At 43.0% G+C, this 18,295-nt stretch overlaps 1 protein-coding gene across 1 annotated transcript; it reads right to left on the bottom strand.

Annotated features, from left to right (window-relative positions):
* Nucleotides 1-158: 158 nt before the first annotated feature.
* On the bottom strand, nt 159-17,050 carry gxylt2 (glucoside xylosyltransferase 2). The gene is made up of 7 exons (XM_068316126.1): nt 16,600-17,050; nt 10,419-10,605; nt 8,853-8,984; nt 5,541-5,792; nt 5,088-5,211; nt 3,705-3,877; nt 159-1,759 (listed from the first exon to the last, which is right to left on the bottom strand). Exons 1-7 carry the CDS (start codon nt 16,887-16,889, stop codon nt 1,586-1,588), a joined length of 1,332 nt encoding a protein of 443 aa, XP_068172227.1. The 5' UTR covers nt 16,890-17,050; the 3' UTR covers nt 159-1,585.
* Nucleotides 17,051-18,295: the final 1,245 nt, after the last annotated feature.

The raw sequence follows: 18,295 nt of genomic DNA, 5'->3' as shown, positions 1-18,295 counted from the left end.
TCATCTGACACAAATTTATCAAGCAAAAGAAAAACAGGAGTAACTAATTAAATCCCTTGCGTGTAGATTTTGCATAATAAAGCAAAATCAGTAACGCACGAAGGACAATTTTGATTTTAAATAGTTTGTACATGCAGAACATTACACAGACATGGAAATTACTGTGAATTTCATCATTTATAAGAAAAAACTTTGACATCTTTGACTTTGATATCACCAAAATTTTAGTAAAATACATTTTAAGCCAACTAATAGTCGGCCGGACCAACAAAAAAAAGTGCTGCCACACATATCACTTTCTTGGAAGAGGTAAAAAGTAAAAACCTGTTGAATGCTCATTGGATATGATACCATGAAAGACTGTTTGAGTATGAAAAAGGCCTCCTCAAAAGGCTCAGGCGCTTAAAAACAAGGATCTATCGAGTTTTGTTTTATTTAATTTATGAAACACACGACTGCATCAAGAATGTTTAAAATCATTAACAAATGATTGCAATCATTTTTTTATTTACATTTTCCACAGCATTGAGATGACCCTCGCTATGACATCTTGCACTAAAACTTATCCCATCTCACTGTATTATTAATATTCTGTACATGTTTGAGATGAATGCATTTCGTTTGTGATGCTTTGGTAGGCACTGTATTTAATGCATTGAGACTTGGTACATTGCAATGATTTCATGGACTGTACAGTCATTTTTAATTTCCAGTTTGAACGTATATTTAGATCATTACAACACACGGATAGTAATGTTGCTAAAACATGACCCCCCCTGTGTTCACAACAGCCCATGAGTCACATCACTAACTATGATTTTAGATTTTAACATATAATGGCCGACATGAACATTTCTATGGCACAACACCAGCTGTAGTACGTCACTCTTTAGCGTCTGCTGCCGACATGCTATGTACAAACAGCCACCCAGTACTAACATCATTATGAAAGTGCATTTTAACAATTTTAACATTTTGTTACGTAACACATCTCCACCATGCTGTTCTGTATTTAATACTGTCAGAATCATTTTGGCACTTACAGAACTGATATCTCTTCTCCTTCACGCAGGCTCACATTTCAAGTCATTTGCTGGCAGGAATTCACATGAGTTTTGAGGAGTGGTTTATGATTCTACTACATCTAGGTAGTAAAGCTTTCCTAAGTCCAGAGTTAATCTTTTTTTTTTTTTTTCAGTGTTCACAATCTTGACGGGGAAAAAAAAAACCAATACAAAAGCACACTTTTGTCAAAAGGCTCCGCTGACATTAAAAAACAACAACAACAAACCTTCAATTTATACTTGAGATGAGGAACTGACAACTTTTTTTTTTTCCACCGTACCTTTTCTGACATTTCATCACGGTACACGGCTGGGATGTGAAAGGTTTAAGAAACCTATTCTGTGGCATCACTGAGCAGCACTGTATATAAACAGGCTTATCCCCCCCATCTCATCACTAGATGATCGTCATGTCCTTAAAAAACATTCTGTTGGACGAGCCGACAGTCTAGTCTGAGAGATGACGCATGATGGTCCTCTGTGTCGTCAGATTAAAAGCCCTTTTTTTTGTTGTTGTCTTTTTAACGTGGTTTGACGTGTAGGACCACGCTGTCCTCAAACATGTTCCTCATGGTCCTTTCTATCTGCTTGAGGAAAACTTGAGGGATCCGACCACACAGGGTGTTGACCGTGTCCAGGAACTTGGTCTGGATGGGGTAGAACAGCGACTGGAACAAGCTGTCCTCAAAGGAAAACTGCAGGGACAGAAAAATTTTCCTTCGTCAATTCTGATCCGCAAAGCGATTCCAGTTTGGATCGTTCTTTTAATAGAACGTACCACAGAGTAAACAACATTTTTAAATTGTGTTGAGGCAGTGGTGTTTCTGTGTTAATCATAAATTAGGACCCAGCTCGTTTTTAAGAAGCTTATCTCAGCAGAGCAGGGGGGTGGGGGGGGAGGGGATGTCTGCAGCTGGAGAAAACAATTTCTAAATTTAAAACTGACCCAGATTGGAAAAACGTAAGCAAGAGAGAGAGAGAATATTTAAACACTTGTTTTGTGCTTAAATATTTAAAAGGAAACGTCTGGAATTTTTATCCACAGTTAGACTGGAGAATTAAATCCATTAGATTTCCAGTGGTTTCCATAGAGATTCCCTTGTTTCCAGTTTTTTTATGCTAAGCTTGGTTAAAAGTTAAGCTTGGTTAAAACGCCTCCGTCAGTGGCTACATACGTAGTTTACCATCACCAAGTATGAATGAGGAGTGAATGAATAATGTAAGCAACTTTGAGTGTGTCCAGAAAAGCGCTATATAAATCTAATCCATTATTATTATTATTATTATTATTATAAGTGTCATCCTGTACCAATGAAACTAAAAAAGCACAGGTTATGATGTCATACCAAACATTATAATACTCTTCTTGCCGTCAAGCATTTGGAGTCAGTTCTATTTCCAGACCCTGATAAACACCGGGCTTGACAAACAGCCGCCAGATCATTCAGGGGCGTCAGTGAACAACAACAGCTCCGGCTGTTACCGTCGGCCCCCCGTCAGGAACCTGTCGCCCCACTGATCGCGTCAAATCGCCGGCCGAGCCCAACTCTGGCATGACACTGTCTGGCTGTTGAGCTAAGAATCAAAATTGGTTTACGAGATGATAAAATTATAAGTTCGTAAAAGCCAGCAAAACAGAAGAGTCCTCTGCAAAATACATGACGCACAGCATTCGATTGTTATGACATCATAACTCTGAGTGGAAATCAATGGAGAACGTTTTTAGCGGACTGTTCACACATAGTTAGGGTGTTCTCGCACCACCAGAAGCCCATATGTAACATTGTCCGGATGACTGTAGGCAGATAAATGATGCATCAGCGGTAGTCACGAGTAAGAGGGGGGAATGAATCAGCACACAGGGCTGAGGAGGTGGGGTCCCTTATGGAATGCTGTAAGGCATTTAAAAAAAGAATTCCAATCTAAAAAAAAACTTTAAAAACCAAAAGAAATGACAAATTTTTTGGAGGAATCAGGTCGTAGGAAATGACCAGACAATGGAGAGCGCTGATCAAATTTGGCGCATCTAGGGAAGTGATGAGCTGCCGTGTCTCAGTTATAAAGCATCACCAGAAGACGACAGGGCACAGTTTAAAAAAAAAAAAGGCAGGAGTGGTTCAAAGTGACAGACTTTAGGAGAAAATTGCAATTCAGTTTCATTTAAATCAAATTCTGCAAGCATCCATGCACCACTTTGACTTTTCCCTTTTCTTTCTATAGATTTGCATAAATTCTTTCGACATTTTATGTAGTTTTATACACTTGTGAGCATGTTGTTGTTGTTTTTTTGAAATCCCATCTTTCAGTGAGACATGTACTTCAAGCAATCAACCTTGTCAATGTGGCAATAAAGCAAAATCTACATGCATGGGCTCGACAGGCTGAGTGAGTCAATATGACACCAGGGTAAACATAAAAATAGCCCCGTCTCTTGTCTCGCAATAATTACTCGACGCCAGCAGAAAACACAAAGCTCATCTGCGTCGCTGGATATTAACCAGCCTCTGTAAACGGAACGCAGTCGATGTTAATCTGAGCAGATGCACCAGTGTTTTAACGCTAAAAAAAAAAACGTGTCAAAATGTGATGCGGATTTACATTTCATTACATTCCTGTTACTGTCGAGGCCTGAACACTTACGTCATGTATTGCATCATACACAGCTCTGAACGCCGGCTGTTTGTCGTCATGATACACGCCACGGTTGCCATGGAGGATGGACACGCCCTCTTCTTCTGCTCCTTTGCAGTTGCTACCATACATACAATGATCGGGCCTGTAATTCCACTGGCAGGGGAAGATGAAAAGACACTCTGGAGGGGAATAAACGCAGACATAAGATTGTGTTATATCACACCAAACACCGTCTCTTGTGTAAATGCGGGTTTATTGGTGACACGGCGGGTGGAGAACTTAGGATACTGTACAGAACACACGCATCTCTCCTAATTTCACACAGTGCTGACTCAAGCTCATCACCACCAGATGAATCTGCACAGAGAGTATGCAATGATGTCGCTTTCCCAGCGGGGTTGCAGCGTGGCGATCCATTTGCTTCTCCTTCCTTTAGCTTTCAGCTGTTTGTAAAAGCATTTCTGCTCGAATCAGTCGCACAACAGCTGTTTCCCACTTGAGATGTTTTGTGTGTGTGTTTTCGTTCAAGGTGAACATTAACGCCACCACTAAGTGGGTGTCACTAAGTAACTTTCGCCTGTTGAGACAAAATATTCACACATTCTAGACCAGATTTTGTGATCTGTGTTTGGTGCATGAAAGAGGATTTTATTTCAACCATCATAGACGGTTTTTTTTTTTATTTTAAGAGATCCATAGCAATGGAATATGATGAAATTAAGAATAAGCGTGTCAACAGGTTCATGTAATTACTATCACTGCCAGTAGGGGGAGTCTCACACTGTGGGTTCAACATTTCATCACTGATTTTTGCAAAAACTGCTCATTTTGTTTTTTTCATGCCAAGGGTTGATAGGAAACAAGTAAAAGACTGGTAAGATGCCATAGATGATTCCGGGATTAACCGGAGAATCTGTGGTCGAGGATCATCAATCGTGGTATCAATAAGTTCGGAACGGTATGCTTGCCATCTAAACATCTTCACTTCAATTTTGCTACTTTTCAGTTCTATGATTTGACTATTTTTCCAAACTATTTAGCTGCTTTTTCCTGGTTTTAATTTGAGCCACCTTGCCCGTCGCTCCCGAGAACCCGACGGCCACATCTGGTCGCTGCAGCTGGATCTCATCCTACTGTTGCCTGCAGTCACTGTCTCATGTGTTTAAAGATCTGGACTCCTAATGCATTGGTTTATTACGATTGCAATAAGACACGAAATCACTGCGATAAAAGTGCGGCGACCAATTATTCAGAATGCATTTACATTAATGTTTAATATTCTGGTTTTTATCTTTTATGGACCTTGAAAACAAGTCTCTTCCTGGGGATAAATATTCCATTTTCAGGTCCATAATATGTTTTATGATCATAGCAGATGATTGAACATACCTGGATTGTAGTGGAAAATAATGTTGAGGAGGTCCTGGTCTCCCCAGGTGATGTGGTTCTTATACTTCTGATAGAGCGGATGTAGAAGATCCTCCCATGACAAACTGCTGGGGATCATGCTGTTCTGAAATACCAACAGCAGTTTACTTGAAAACAACCTCGAAAGCAGCCTTTTTCTTCCAAAAAAACCCCCCAAAAAAACCAAAAAAACACATCATCAAAGGAGTGGGTACATTTACATTCCCATTTCCATATGCAATCTGTTTGCATTAAAACTTGGATAGCAGCTGAATTGAGCTCTGGAGGGCAGAAGCATGTGACGCCAGCGTGGTAATCAGAAAGCTTCCAACATGAAAACACTCAGCATGTGAAAAAGAAACCCACTTAAAATGCAAAGAAATCTCACAACCCGCTCCTGCTCCATTTATTTATTTATTTATTTTTAACGCTTACTTTGAACATCGTCCTGCGGATCCTGGTGAGATTCATCAGCATGACCCCGGAGTTGACCCCCGTGATGCCGTAGAAGGGATGGCGAGCGAAGCGGCTGTACCAACCGATCTTGGGGACCTCGTGCTCCGGGGCCATGGCCGCCAGCTGGGTGCTGTTGAAGGACTTGAGGAGGCGCCAGATGTCATCGACGGGCCGCAGGAACAGAACGTCGGTGTCCACGTAGAGTAGCGAGTCCACGTCTTTAAGGATGACCTTCAACATCAACATCAACATCAAATAAGTTCTGCAGTTTTTAAATTTTAAGAAAATTAAAAATCTTTAGTCAGACAAAAATCTCTGTGAAGCAAAACCAGCGTTCCAACCAGAACGCCAAGAGTAATGTGCAACATGTTCGCTTTATTAGTTCAGCCTCTTATCACGATGACACGGGCAAATTAGTCCGAAAGGCAGAAACAAGTGAGGCTGATGGGAATGTCATTCGTTTTGCAGATACACTTGGTTGTATAATTAGTAAAAATTGTGCTAATTATGTCAAAGTTTGACCTGATGGCATCACAAGCAGCGTAAAGGAATGACTTAAATGAATGAAAAGTTGGCGTCTGCACCAAATGTTAGTCGATGAAGTGATGCTTGAATTAAAAGAGAATTAAAATGAATTTGATGGTAATCAACTGGTTTTCCAGCGGTTTCATTCTGATCTGAAGTAAAGATGCACAAAGCTTCACTTCCACTCGCATATTAATAAAGCGTGAGGGATATATCGGCTTCTTAGCAGTACAAAAGTTTAATTCATGGTATTGCTTCTGAAATTAGATATCAGCCAATAATTCGGCCCCATAACTACTGAAGCACTGACTGAACACAGATCAGAGGGTCGGGAAATTAATGGACATCACACACTTTTGACCCGACGCGGTAAAAAACTCATTAATGATGGCCGCAGTCCACTTCCTGTGATTTAACTGCATCCGACATTTAATGGAATGGAGCCGTCTTTACTTTACTGATGGTAAGGCTGAGGTTGTGGACGTACTACTGGGGGGGATAGGGGCCATTTCTTAAGTCCATGAAAAATAATAGGCCAATCAAAATGAAAACGCTTACGATGACGACTCAGCGCAATTTATTCCAGATCCATAGACAGATATTTGGACTTTTATATGTGTGATGGAGACGTGAACGGATGCAGATTCAGAATCCTACCAAGATCAGGTTGAACAAACAAAGTGTGGAAAGTTATTTCAAACTATTTTTGAAAGCGTTAACAACCTCACATATTTATATTTTTTATTTTATTTTTACAATTACTGTTGAAATGACGTGGAAATTTAAAAAAAAAAAAAAAGTCAGGCTGGGGACATCTGCTGAGGAACCTCTTAGAATTCCCATATCATCAAACATCGAAGCTGTGGGCTCCTGTGGGAAATGAAAACGCTGACTTCCACTGTCTGCTGGGAACAATGAGATGAGTTAAAGATGAGATAATTACCTCCTGTATCCGCTGATGAATTGGGCTGTCAGTGCTCAGGCAGAAGAATTACTGGGCCAGTTCTGCCGAGATAAGTTTCAACCAAACTTGAGAGCGGAGAAACTTTGAGAATTTAATTGACTTCCAAGGATAAAAAAAAAGGCGGACGGAGTGCATTCTGTATTCATTTCTTGGGGTGTACCTGCACCAGAAACGAGCGCTCTGAAAGTGCTTTTAACTCATTCTGGATGGGCAAAGAAAGAAAAAGGTCTTTATGTTTTAAAGAAAGCAGTGATTTTTATTATTCCAGCGCATCACCCTCTATGGACGTGATGTGATGGCTGTGGCTCGGCTCAGCATCCCCATCCAGAGAACCAATGCTGTGGGTCTTTTCTTTTAGTATCCAGTTTCACCATAAGTCCAGTTTAATACCTCCCCCACCCCCCAACTACCACCGTGCCTCAGTGAACTCGTCGTGACCTCCCTTGAAACAAATCTTCAAAAGCTTTATGAGGACTGCTCAAATCGAAAGCGGCTAATGCGACTACTCCAAACTAAAGCCTTCGCCTTCTGTTCGTCTTTCTGCTTCACCGACGTGATAATCCGGAGTAAATTATATATTATTGCCATATATCTTAATATATTCATGTCGCTGCGTAATGTTATACAACAGGAAGTTGCTGTTCCGTCAACCTTTCAGGAAGAGGAGGAGGTAACGAACCTGAATCGACGTCTGGATGAGAAGGAATCGGTGTGGCGTTACAAACGGGGGAGGAAGTGTGAGAAATGTTCCCGTCTTGAGCAAGGCGAGGGGGGAGGTAAAGATGAAGAGGAGGGTTTATAGGGAGCGGCACTGTGATAGCTGTCAGAACTGAGGGTGGGGAGGGTGGGGGACGAGAAACAGACCCCAAATCAAACATCTCAACAGTCAAGAGACCAAACAGGACGTTGACGAACGAAGCTAAGAAGTGTTAAAGGCAGTGATTACGCGAGGCAGGAAGAAAAGTAAATGATGTTGGGGGGGAGGGGGAGGGGAGGTTGTTCTGTTGCCATAGTAGCCGAGCCTCGTACGAGTAGAATGGAAGCACTTCAGGCCAAGGCTTGAGTGACTGGTGTAAAACAAACCAGTTTAAAGTAGGAGGTGGACTGGATTTTCAGTTTTAACCACCTTATTTTTCGCACTATAAGGCGCACCTAAAAGCCTTTTATTTTCTCAATGTCTTATAATCCAAAACTGCCTTATATATGAAAAAAGTTTTAAAATAGACCATTCATTGAGGATGAGTTCTCAGGTGCTTTTTATAATCCGGTGTGCTTTATAAAATCCAGTGCGCTTAATGTATAATTTTTTTTTAAATAGGCCATTCATTGAAGGTGCACCTCACATGACAGTGTGCTTTATGGTGTGGAAAATACTGCACCGTCATCAGAAAGACCTAAAAAGGTTATCTAGGTGACGGATTCCCCCCAAGAGAGGGAAAGACTATTGATGCCTGACCCGCAGTGTGTTCATTACATGGTGAGTAAGCTGACTGTTATTTCAATGAACACAGGCAGAAAAAAAGAGAAATCAATAAACAAGCGTGGCGTTCGCTTGATGAAATTACTGACTTCGGTCTCTTGAGACGGCCGATTTGTTAAGTAAACGCCCGCGTAAAATGCGTGAAATCATCAATAATCAATCTGGTAATTAATATCCCCCACGCATGGGGGATAAAAGAAAAAGAAAAAAATGCCGTCGATGTAGAAATGAAATTGGATTCTTGACCTAACGCATCTTCACGCCAGTTAATGCTGTTAAGCGTGACGAGGATGCGAGAGGAGACGAGCGTGGCGAGCCTTACGGGGAGGAAGAGCCTCTGAGCGGCGCAGGGCTTGAAGAGCTTCTTCCACTCGTCGGCGTTCCCCACGGAGAAGGTGATGGGATAGATGCTGTACTGGAACTTGGACGAGACGGATCGGGGCCACTGGTTGAGCTGGAAGCAAAAAAAAAAAGAAAGAAAAGACGACAGGCATCGTCAAACACAGGAAGTTCCAGGCGGGGGAAATTCTAAACAACAATTATTCCGAAAGCTAATCCACCTTGTGTCAAAAGATGGAGCTGTAAAACAATGAAAGTGGCATCTCGGCCAGCCCAGCTGTTGTTTTATTAAGAAGCTGTTATCCGACCTGTCGAGTCTCTGTAAGGGTCGGCTGACGCGTTTCAACAGTTTGGGCCCTGACGACGGTGAGAGAGAGGCCGCCAGCGACGGGCGGGATGTCTGCCGTCAAGGACGAGAAACCCAAGCAGAGACGGTGTGTCCTTCCCAACGAACACACACGTTTAAAACGCCACGAGGGGACATCTGACGCCCCGTCATGTAAACCCGACATGTGCCCCACATTCTACCACGACTTCCTGTCTTCCACTTGGGGGATTTTCGACACATGGTAAAGATCCATCATGTATGTGGAGACAAGCTGACAGATTCCAAGCTTGGGATTTGAGCCATATAATGTCCTTTAGGTGCTGCTGGAAGATGATTGGTCGAAATGAAGTGAACGCAGACAGTTAAGGACCGCCTACGAGCCGATGGCTTCAAATGGAATAAACAGCCAACGTTGGTCGCATCTTTAAAAAAGACGATGGGTAAATTTTGAAGGCGCTGAAAATGCAAACTTTTGAAAAAGTCGCTCAAAAGCGTATTATTTTATATCGCTGTATTGTCGCCGTGGAAACGATGATGGCACAGCCCTGCTTTACCCATGCCTGCTGGGTTTCAGCCTACTCCTAGACTAAATAACCAGCAAACAAACATGTCGAACCATCTGGTTCTGTTCGTGCTGCAAGCTGTTGTAAGCTTATTAAATCTCCTCCAGCGTAGATCTATTGCCATCTTATTCTGTGATAATGAAGGGTACACTGCCAACTACTGACCTGGAATGCACACTACAGCTTTTACTCGTTTCAAAAACTTTTTTTGAAAGCACGAAGGAAAAACTTTTCATCTCCACTAAAAACTGCCGTCCCGTACAGTAAACGGCCCATCCGTCACATTATCAGCGGAGGTAATCCGAATCATGCGTCACCTCAAGTCAAGGTGACTTTGAAGTGATACATGGTTCTACAGAAAAGGGGAGAATGGCTCGGGTAATATATTACACCCCCCAGCCTCGAGATAAAAGGGTTATATGTCTGTGTACTAGAAAGAGGCAGAGTTAAAACGGCTGTGATCTTGATATCATGTATCACCGAGAGCGAAGGAGTGTTTAACATGCTCTGGATTAAATTACAAGCCAAGAGGACTCACTGAGGAGGTGGACTGAAAAAAAAAAAAAAAAAAGACACCAAAGAGACTAAGGGAAAAGGTTTCTGTGCCACGATGCCTTTCAGCAAAACTCCGAAACGGGGCCGATTGGAGAATTCTTACCCTTTCTTCAAACTGCGGAGCCAAATGGTCTTCAGAAAAAATGTGTAACTTGATCTTCTTGAAGCTGAACAGGAGGGCTGATTTAACCATGGTGAGAGTCTCATCCAGTCGATTCCCACAGGCCACCACCGCCAGGTCCATGGTTCCCCCTGCCCGCGGGCGCTTAATCAAATTTCGAGCCAAAATACTGAGAAAAAAAAAAACACACATAAAGTGACAGGAGATGAAAAATTGAAAAATGTTCTTAAACAAATATTGTGCAGGATCAGCAGTTTTTCAGTCTGCCATCCTTTTTTTTTTTTTTTTTTTGCTATTGGGAACACCAACCGAGTTTTTGCTTAAATAGCATATATTGTTCCTATTTTTACTATTTCCCTCCTGAATATCATGCAATTAATTTAATTGGTGAGAGCTGAATAAAACAATAAATGACAAATAAATCTTTTTTAACACATTAAGACATTGCCAACAATAGGAGCGACAGTCCAAAATCTATCCTTATCTGTCAGATTTACATGAATATTCACATTGAGATGATGTAACAGGTGATGAATTACAGAACTGACATTTAAAGGGAACCGATGACTGATAAATTTAACAACCAGAAAACTTTTTTTGTCAGAAAGAGGTGGAATAAATTTAGTCTAAACCGAGACAAAATGAGCAACTCTTTCCGATTCTACCGGAATGAGCAACGGTGTTTTTGTTTCTTATGAATAAAAATCATTTGAAAGAAGAGAAAGTGCTTTTTATTTTCCTCTGACAGAGCTTTCCACACCAGCTCCATGAAACCATGAATGGAAGACATCCGGGCACATCTTCACCAGCAGTCACTTCAACACATAAAACCTCGATCCAAATTCCAGCAAGACGTCTACCACTGGAAGGCCGCCATCAAGGTTCTGCACAAGGCTGGATCTACGCCAACGTTTAGGCACATGCCCAACTTTTCCACCACGTTTCATGAAAGTCTGTTTGGCAGTTTAGGCATAATATGTATAAATGGTTAAAAAAAAGAAGCGCTGTCTTCTTCTAGCTTTAAAGAAAGTGGAAGGAAAGCATGAATCCATCCATCCCATTTGGAATCATTCCAAAACAGATGATTTCTTCCTTGGCACATGCTCCGTCCTTGCATCCAGTTTCATGGTAATCCGTAAAGTAGATTACAGTACATGTAATCTGCAAAAAAAGGACTTTTTACCCAGATCCTCAGTAAACTGTTACGTTTCTTTCTTGGTATTATGTCCCAACACTTCTAGGAAGTTTCATCAAATTCTGTCCCGATAGTTTACGGATAATCAATGGAAAAAGGATTATCGAGGCTTTATCTTCTTATAATGGTACAGGAAGTGAAGAAAACATTTTACATCTGCACTTTCTTCTAGATCCAATTAAATTTCTCTGGTTTCTTCTCTGCCAAGTTTCTTTGAGATACATCAAGCAGACTGCTAACTTGACAGACGGACGAGCAAAAAAAAAAACCCAACGCTGGTTGAAATATTAACTCCTCGATGGAGGGAATTTATTTTGGACGTTCTGAGAATCAAGACGAAGAAATCACGTTACACCTTCATACATTATTCTGTTCCGTCGATAAGGTGTGAGGAAAAGAATTTTTACTCCAAGACATGACATCTGTGCCCTTTGTACAAATCTGATTCCATGCACAGCACAGCCATTTATTCCCTTTCTTTGTTCAAATGCTCAAAAGGCAAGGAGGTCCTTTATCTGACATTAAAATGCAGCATCTCTGCAGACTTAAAATACCGTCAGCAGCAAAGAGTATCTCCAACCACGATAAGGAAACATTTGTACAAAGGGGCAGGCTGAAGCCTGGGCTGACATCATCTAGCTGTTTCTCGCACTCCGCATGGGGTCGGCTGTAATAACAACACGCTCAACATGTGTGTTTTGTCCGAGCCACGGGGAATGAAAACTGGCACACGGACAGAACACGGATCCAGCTCCACGGTGCATTGCACTATTTGAGGGAGGTGATGAAAGGCAAATTGTTTTAAAGGCTTAACAGACTGCATTTGCTGCACAACAAAAGGCACCGGGTTTCCTTTCGTGGCTGAAGGAAGCAAATAGTCCACCATGAAACGGATGGGATGGGAGAAAGAAGAGGTTTTGACAGGTGGTTTGCAGACAGGTCTCGGAGCGTGACACTTCGTTTTCTGCATGGATGAGGGATAATGATGAACCTCAGATTAGGATGAATGAGAAGGTGCGGAGAAATCTGTCTGCCATGCTTCAAAGGCCCCGACGCTCTGTCGGGGTTGTTGAACACCCATCCCCATTTTCTGGCAGAAAATCCAATCCGTGTCTCCTCCTCGACTGTAATCACGTCTCCTTTAGTCATGCAACATAAATGCCCTTGAAATGATTTCTGCTCAGAACAAACAAAAATACAATAAAAAGGAGGGAAATTCCTTTGTTGCATAAAAGCACAAGCTGCGCACATGAGGTTTTGTATCATGGCACCGTTCCCCCACATCTGGAAGCAGTCAGAAAGCACACAAGAGGTACAAAAGGACTGAATTAATTACTGGCTGCAGAGTGAGCTTAAGAGGGGCCCCCTCTGACAACCCTTTTAAATCACATAAGAGAGAAAAGCAGTACTCGCAAAAGATAAAGTGGCAGAAAAATGTCCATGCGCACAGAGAAAAGCTTGAGTAAAAAGCGAAACCAAAGAACACCTTGAAGGCGTAACTTTAAGCAGAAGATAACGGGGCCATTTGGTGGACTTGAATGCAACATGTTATTTTGCTTTGTCCCCACCCCCCCACCCCCAGTGTGTATCAAAGCTATGTAAATGAACATGGTTCCATCAATTCCATTCTGCTGCAGAGCGGTGGAACGGAAGTCGGAAGCTCTTAAGTAACAGTCAGGAACAAAGTGTGAGGTATAAAGTGGACACCGTAGCGACGGGAAGTCCATTATTTTAGCAGCAAAAATATAGATATATGCTTCTTATTGCGCTATCTGCCATGTCTCTTAATCCTGTGACGCAGCTATGTGTATAGAGATGTTTACCATCCCTTTGTGTTTCTTCTCATACTTGTACTGTACTGTCTGTTGTTCTGCCCGTGTTGTTCTTTCCGTGTTGTGCTGCCTGTGTTGCACTGCCCGTGTTGTCCTGCCGGTGTTGTACTGCCAGTGTTGTACTACCTGTAGTACTGACTGTTGTACTGCCCGTTTACCGTGGGTCAGAGGAGTGCAATTTCATTGGTGCTGTATGTCGTGCATATATGGTACACTTGACAATAAAGCTGACTTTGACTTTGATGTGCGGTTTGAACACAACGTGGCAGGGCTGGGATGCTTTGGGTCAATCCGGAGCTGGAAGGATGAGTTAATTTGTTTTGGTGCTGCTGAACAAAGCGTATTTGAAAGAGGCTGAAGTAATTCCAAATTCTCAAGTTCAGTTGTCTTGGTCAAGGAGTCGTTCAGAGGGTCAAACTATCATAGGTCTATTTCAGTATGATGCAGCAACAAAATCGTGAAACTGAACCAAACAATACCTTTGAAATGTTTGTTTTTTTCGAAGGCCAAACCTCTAAAAACCCACAGATATTTAACCGCGGCAGAAACAAACAGAAAAAAAAGACAGTATCAAAGACTGGAGCTGAGTTTCTGTTGACTGGCTTACCAATGGATAAAATCAATCATCTCTCTCTTTGCTGGCTCTTTGGAGTGAGAATTCTTCAGGCAGGAAACACTTGGAAAGCATGCATGTCTATTTGTCTAATTTCTCCTTCTACGCCCTGCATGACTCACTCGCTGGTCATCTAAAAGGCACTCATCCAGCTTTGCAGATAGACTGAACTTCCTCCATGAGGCTCACACCAGCACCATCTCCACCCGTCGCCAGGCTGCACAGGCAAGGAGGGAGATTTCAAACCAGCAGACAGACAGTTCAGTCATGCAAGACGGCAGTTTTACCGCTTTGCGTGACGGCGGAGAGGCCGACTCCTTCCACTCGATGATATTTGAATTGACAAGCGATTCGTTTCAACGTGAAGCATCAACATCCAGCTAATCCTGTAGATCCAGCAGACAGAGGATGAATATAGGGGGAGGATGGGGGCAGCTGGACCTCCTCTCTCTCTATTTTTGGCCACAGGAAGTAGTGTGATGTGTCAAAAAGGAAATGATATGATTAGGAAAAACAGGGATGTATGCCTATTAGGCACGCGGCACAGGAAATCAGTCCACTGCTGAGATTTAACGGTGTGTTGAAAACCTGACCTGAATAAAAGATTAAAAACACATACACCTTCACAGCAAAACGCTCTGACTTGATGCTGCCATTGGATCCTTTAGGATCCTCTGCTTTAAAATCTCAACACATTCTTCCCTTCCTGTGTCCCATCCCTTCAGATAACCAGGATTTGCGACATTTAGATCCAAAAATTCTCACACATCCTGACCCGGAATGGTGTTACTTTTGGAAGCGGCTGAAACAACAATGGCTAAAATTGACTATTTTAAATTTGCCTGTATTGTTATACACACTGTCAATATCATCCTCCTCCCTGAGCTCATGAAAATACATTTGTTTGAGGTATTGGGTAGTTGCTTGATGTGTTTCCTTTCAAACCGTAACAGCCGGTCTTGGAACATTTTCCAAACCTGTTAACGTTTTTTGTTTTTTTCTCTCTTACAGCCACCAGTGACCCCTTCCACCCCATCTGTCTTATCAGCGCCGAGCACACACGGAGGAGAACGGTTTCTGGGAGGACGCAAAGGTCCTTCCTCATTGTAACGCTTTGACAGGTTTTATCTACACAACCGTGTCTCTCCAGCCTGGCGTTGGAGCTGAATACATATTACTGCCTGCTGGTGGGAGCGTGCACATCGTGGCGTTCCGTCCTGGAGGAAACACAAGGGACGCACGAGGCCGAAATTAGAAAGCTGGAAGACAAAATAAAAAGCGGTCCCATCGCTGGACGGAAATAGCAACTGACAAACTGAGCCTTTAGTCTTATCCGAGCGGCTGCAAAAGAGACGCGACTTAATCAGATCATGTGTCAGGGTGCAGCTTCTCTTATCCACCAGGGAGGAAATCACACTTGACAAGCTCTTCGCTGCCACATGGATTGCTTTGGCAGACTCAAGAGTTTCCATTTCCTTCTTCATTTCCAGGGACATCTCACCAGTCTTTGCGGCACAACTATTTAACAGGCAAACCATCCAGTGCTCATTTCCATCTATGATTGATTGAGATTCTTTCAAGGTGACCTTAAATCCTTTGAAAAAAAAAAACAGATGAGAACTGAAGTAAAGGACTAAATACCTAAAGAGTGAGAGTAGAAATAAAGGTCAAGTGGTGATTTATCATTGTGTTGTGTTGTGTTGTTTGACGTCCTCTCTGCAAACACTGCCAGCATTTCCACATAATCACATTAGTCATGCTCCCCGCTCACATTTCAGTCGGATACTTCAGCAACCTCTGATTGCATCGGCGTGATTCACAGCCCAGCAAATGAGAGGGATAATGGATGCAAAACGCAGCCATGCAGATTGCCATCATGGATGTTTGAAGGTCTCCCTTGACAGGTCAAGTTTTTACATCCCGCTTCAAAGCGGTCATGTATTGTAATTCTCAGTGTTCGTCCGTTTGTTCGTCCGTCCACCAAATATCTTCACAACCGTTGCAGACAGAAAGACGAAGCAAAAAGCAGATTACTCGGGCAGCAAAGGGGATAAAAATAAGATGCTGACCTTGACCTTGAGAAAACTAGGTCGAGGTCAAATTTCAACTTTTTTACACTCAGGAAGCGGGTAAGTTAGAAAGACGAGGGAGAAGGCCAGTGTGAGTAAGACAGTACGACAGTAGATCAGAGAACTAGCTCTGATCTTTGATCTATGGAAGTAGGTCAGGGTAAAATTTTGAATTCAGGGGTGTCGCGGGATGTTGCAGTCTGAAACTGACATTGGTTCTTGTTTTGTTTGGGGGTTTTTTTGTGGAGTCCTTCAGCATAAGCTGTTAGTAAGGAAGGGGGGGTCGGTTCAAAGCCTGATTAAATGCTGACTCCTTTCATTCCGTTGCGCAAGGAAACACTGGATTCTGCAACTACGGGTTGTTAAAGATGCTTTTTTTTTTTTTAAATCAAGCATGGAGGAAATGGTTCAATGTGGCTGCAAACATTGATCGATAGAGGTGAAACAAACTGACCTCTTTGCATTCGGTTTCCCCCCTTTCTTGGTCTTTTTGCCCTCTCGTCCTCGCCGGAGCAGCTCGTCCGTGCGCTCCCCGACTCCAGCCGCTGGTTTCTTCGCAAACTTTGCAGCAACATAGCGTTGGAGCTCCGTGGGCGGAGGAGGAGAGGAGTTGCTTTCCTCCTCCTCCTCTTCCTCAACTTCTTTCAATAGTGGATCGTCCGCGGCGTTACCCCCCCAAAAGTACAAAAGTAGAAAAACTCCCAAACACACGGCGATCACAACGACTTTGCCGTGGATCCGCATGGTGAAAGCGACTCGCTGTTGGTGGATGAGGCCGACGGGACTCCGCTCATGTCTGCGTGTGATGGAGAGCGGCCCGGGTTGGCATTTTGTTACCGCTCTCCGCTCACACTTTTGTGCAGATGATGGTGAGCGGAGAAGAGCTCCTCATCATCATCCATGGAGGATCACACAGGCGGAGGCGGGGCTTCTCCTGTGTTACCGTAATAAAGGCGGTATCAGCGCAAAATCTCTGCGTTGGTTTCACGTATTGTATACTGTATATCATATATAGAGAATAATTTGTGTTTTTATCATCAGGGCTGCATTATGACAGGGTGTCCAGAGAGGAACTGTGGTATTGTATGAGGAAGTCTGGAGTGGCAGAGAAGTATGTTAGAGCGGTGCAGGACATGTATGAGGACTGTAAGACAGTGGTGAGGTGTGCTGTAGGTGTGACAGAGGAGTTCAAGGTGGAGGTGGGACTGCATCAGGGATCAGCTCTGAGCCCCTTCTTGTTGCTATGGTGATGGACAGGCTGACAGACGAGGTTAGACAGGAATCTCCATGGACTATGATGTTTGCAGATGACATTGTGATCTGTAGTGAGAGCAGGGAACAGGTGGAGGAGAAGCTAGAGAGGTGGAGGTTTGTCCTGGAAAGGAGAGGAATGAAGGTTAGCTGCAGTAAGACAGAGTACATGTGTGTGAATGAGAGGGACCCAAGTGGAAGAGTGAGGTTAGAGGGAGAAGAGATCAAGAAGGTGGAGGATTTTAAGTACTTAGGGTCAACAGTCCAGAGCAATGGAGAATGTGGAAAAGAGGTGAAGAAGCGTGTACAGGCAGGATGGAACGGGTGGAGGAAAGTGTCAGGTGTGATGTGTGATAGAAGAGTTTCGCTAAAATGAAAGGAAAGGTGTACAAAACTGTGGTGAGACCAGCGATGTTGTTTGGTCTAGAGACAGTGTCACTGAGGAAAAGACAGGAGACAGAGCTGGAGGTAGCAGAGATGAAGATGCTGAGGTTCTCTCTGGGAGTGACCAGGAAGGATAGGATCAGGAATGAGTACATCAGAGGGACAGCACATGTTAGAGGTTTTGGAGATAAAGTCAGAGAGGCCAGACTGAGATGGTTTGGATATGTCCAGAGGAGAGATAGTGAATATATTGGTAGAAGGATGCTGAGTTCTGAACTGCCAGGCAGGAGGTCTAGAGGAAGACCAAAGATGAGGTTTATGGATGTAATGAAAGAGGACATGAAGGTAGTTGGTGTGAGAGAAGAGGATGCAGAAGACAGGGTTAGATGGAGGCAATTGATTCGCTGTGGCGACCCCTGAAGGGGAAAGCCGAAAGGAAAAAAAGAAGAGGATAATCAGGGCTGCATTGATGAATAAAAATAAATGAAATGTAGAAAATTATCTTATTTCCACTC

This window comes from Antennarius striatus, chromosome 5 (assembly GCF_040054535.1).
Source record: "Antennarius striatus isolate MH-2024 chromosome 5, ASM4005453v1, whole genome shotgun sequence".
In the NCBI taxonomy this organism is placed as follows: Eukaryota; Metazoa; Chordata; class Actinopteri; order Lophiiformes; family Antennariidae; genus Antennarius; species Antennarius striatus.
This window is presented reverse-complemented; position numbering and strand designations above follow the sequence as displayed.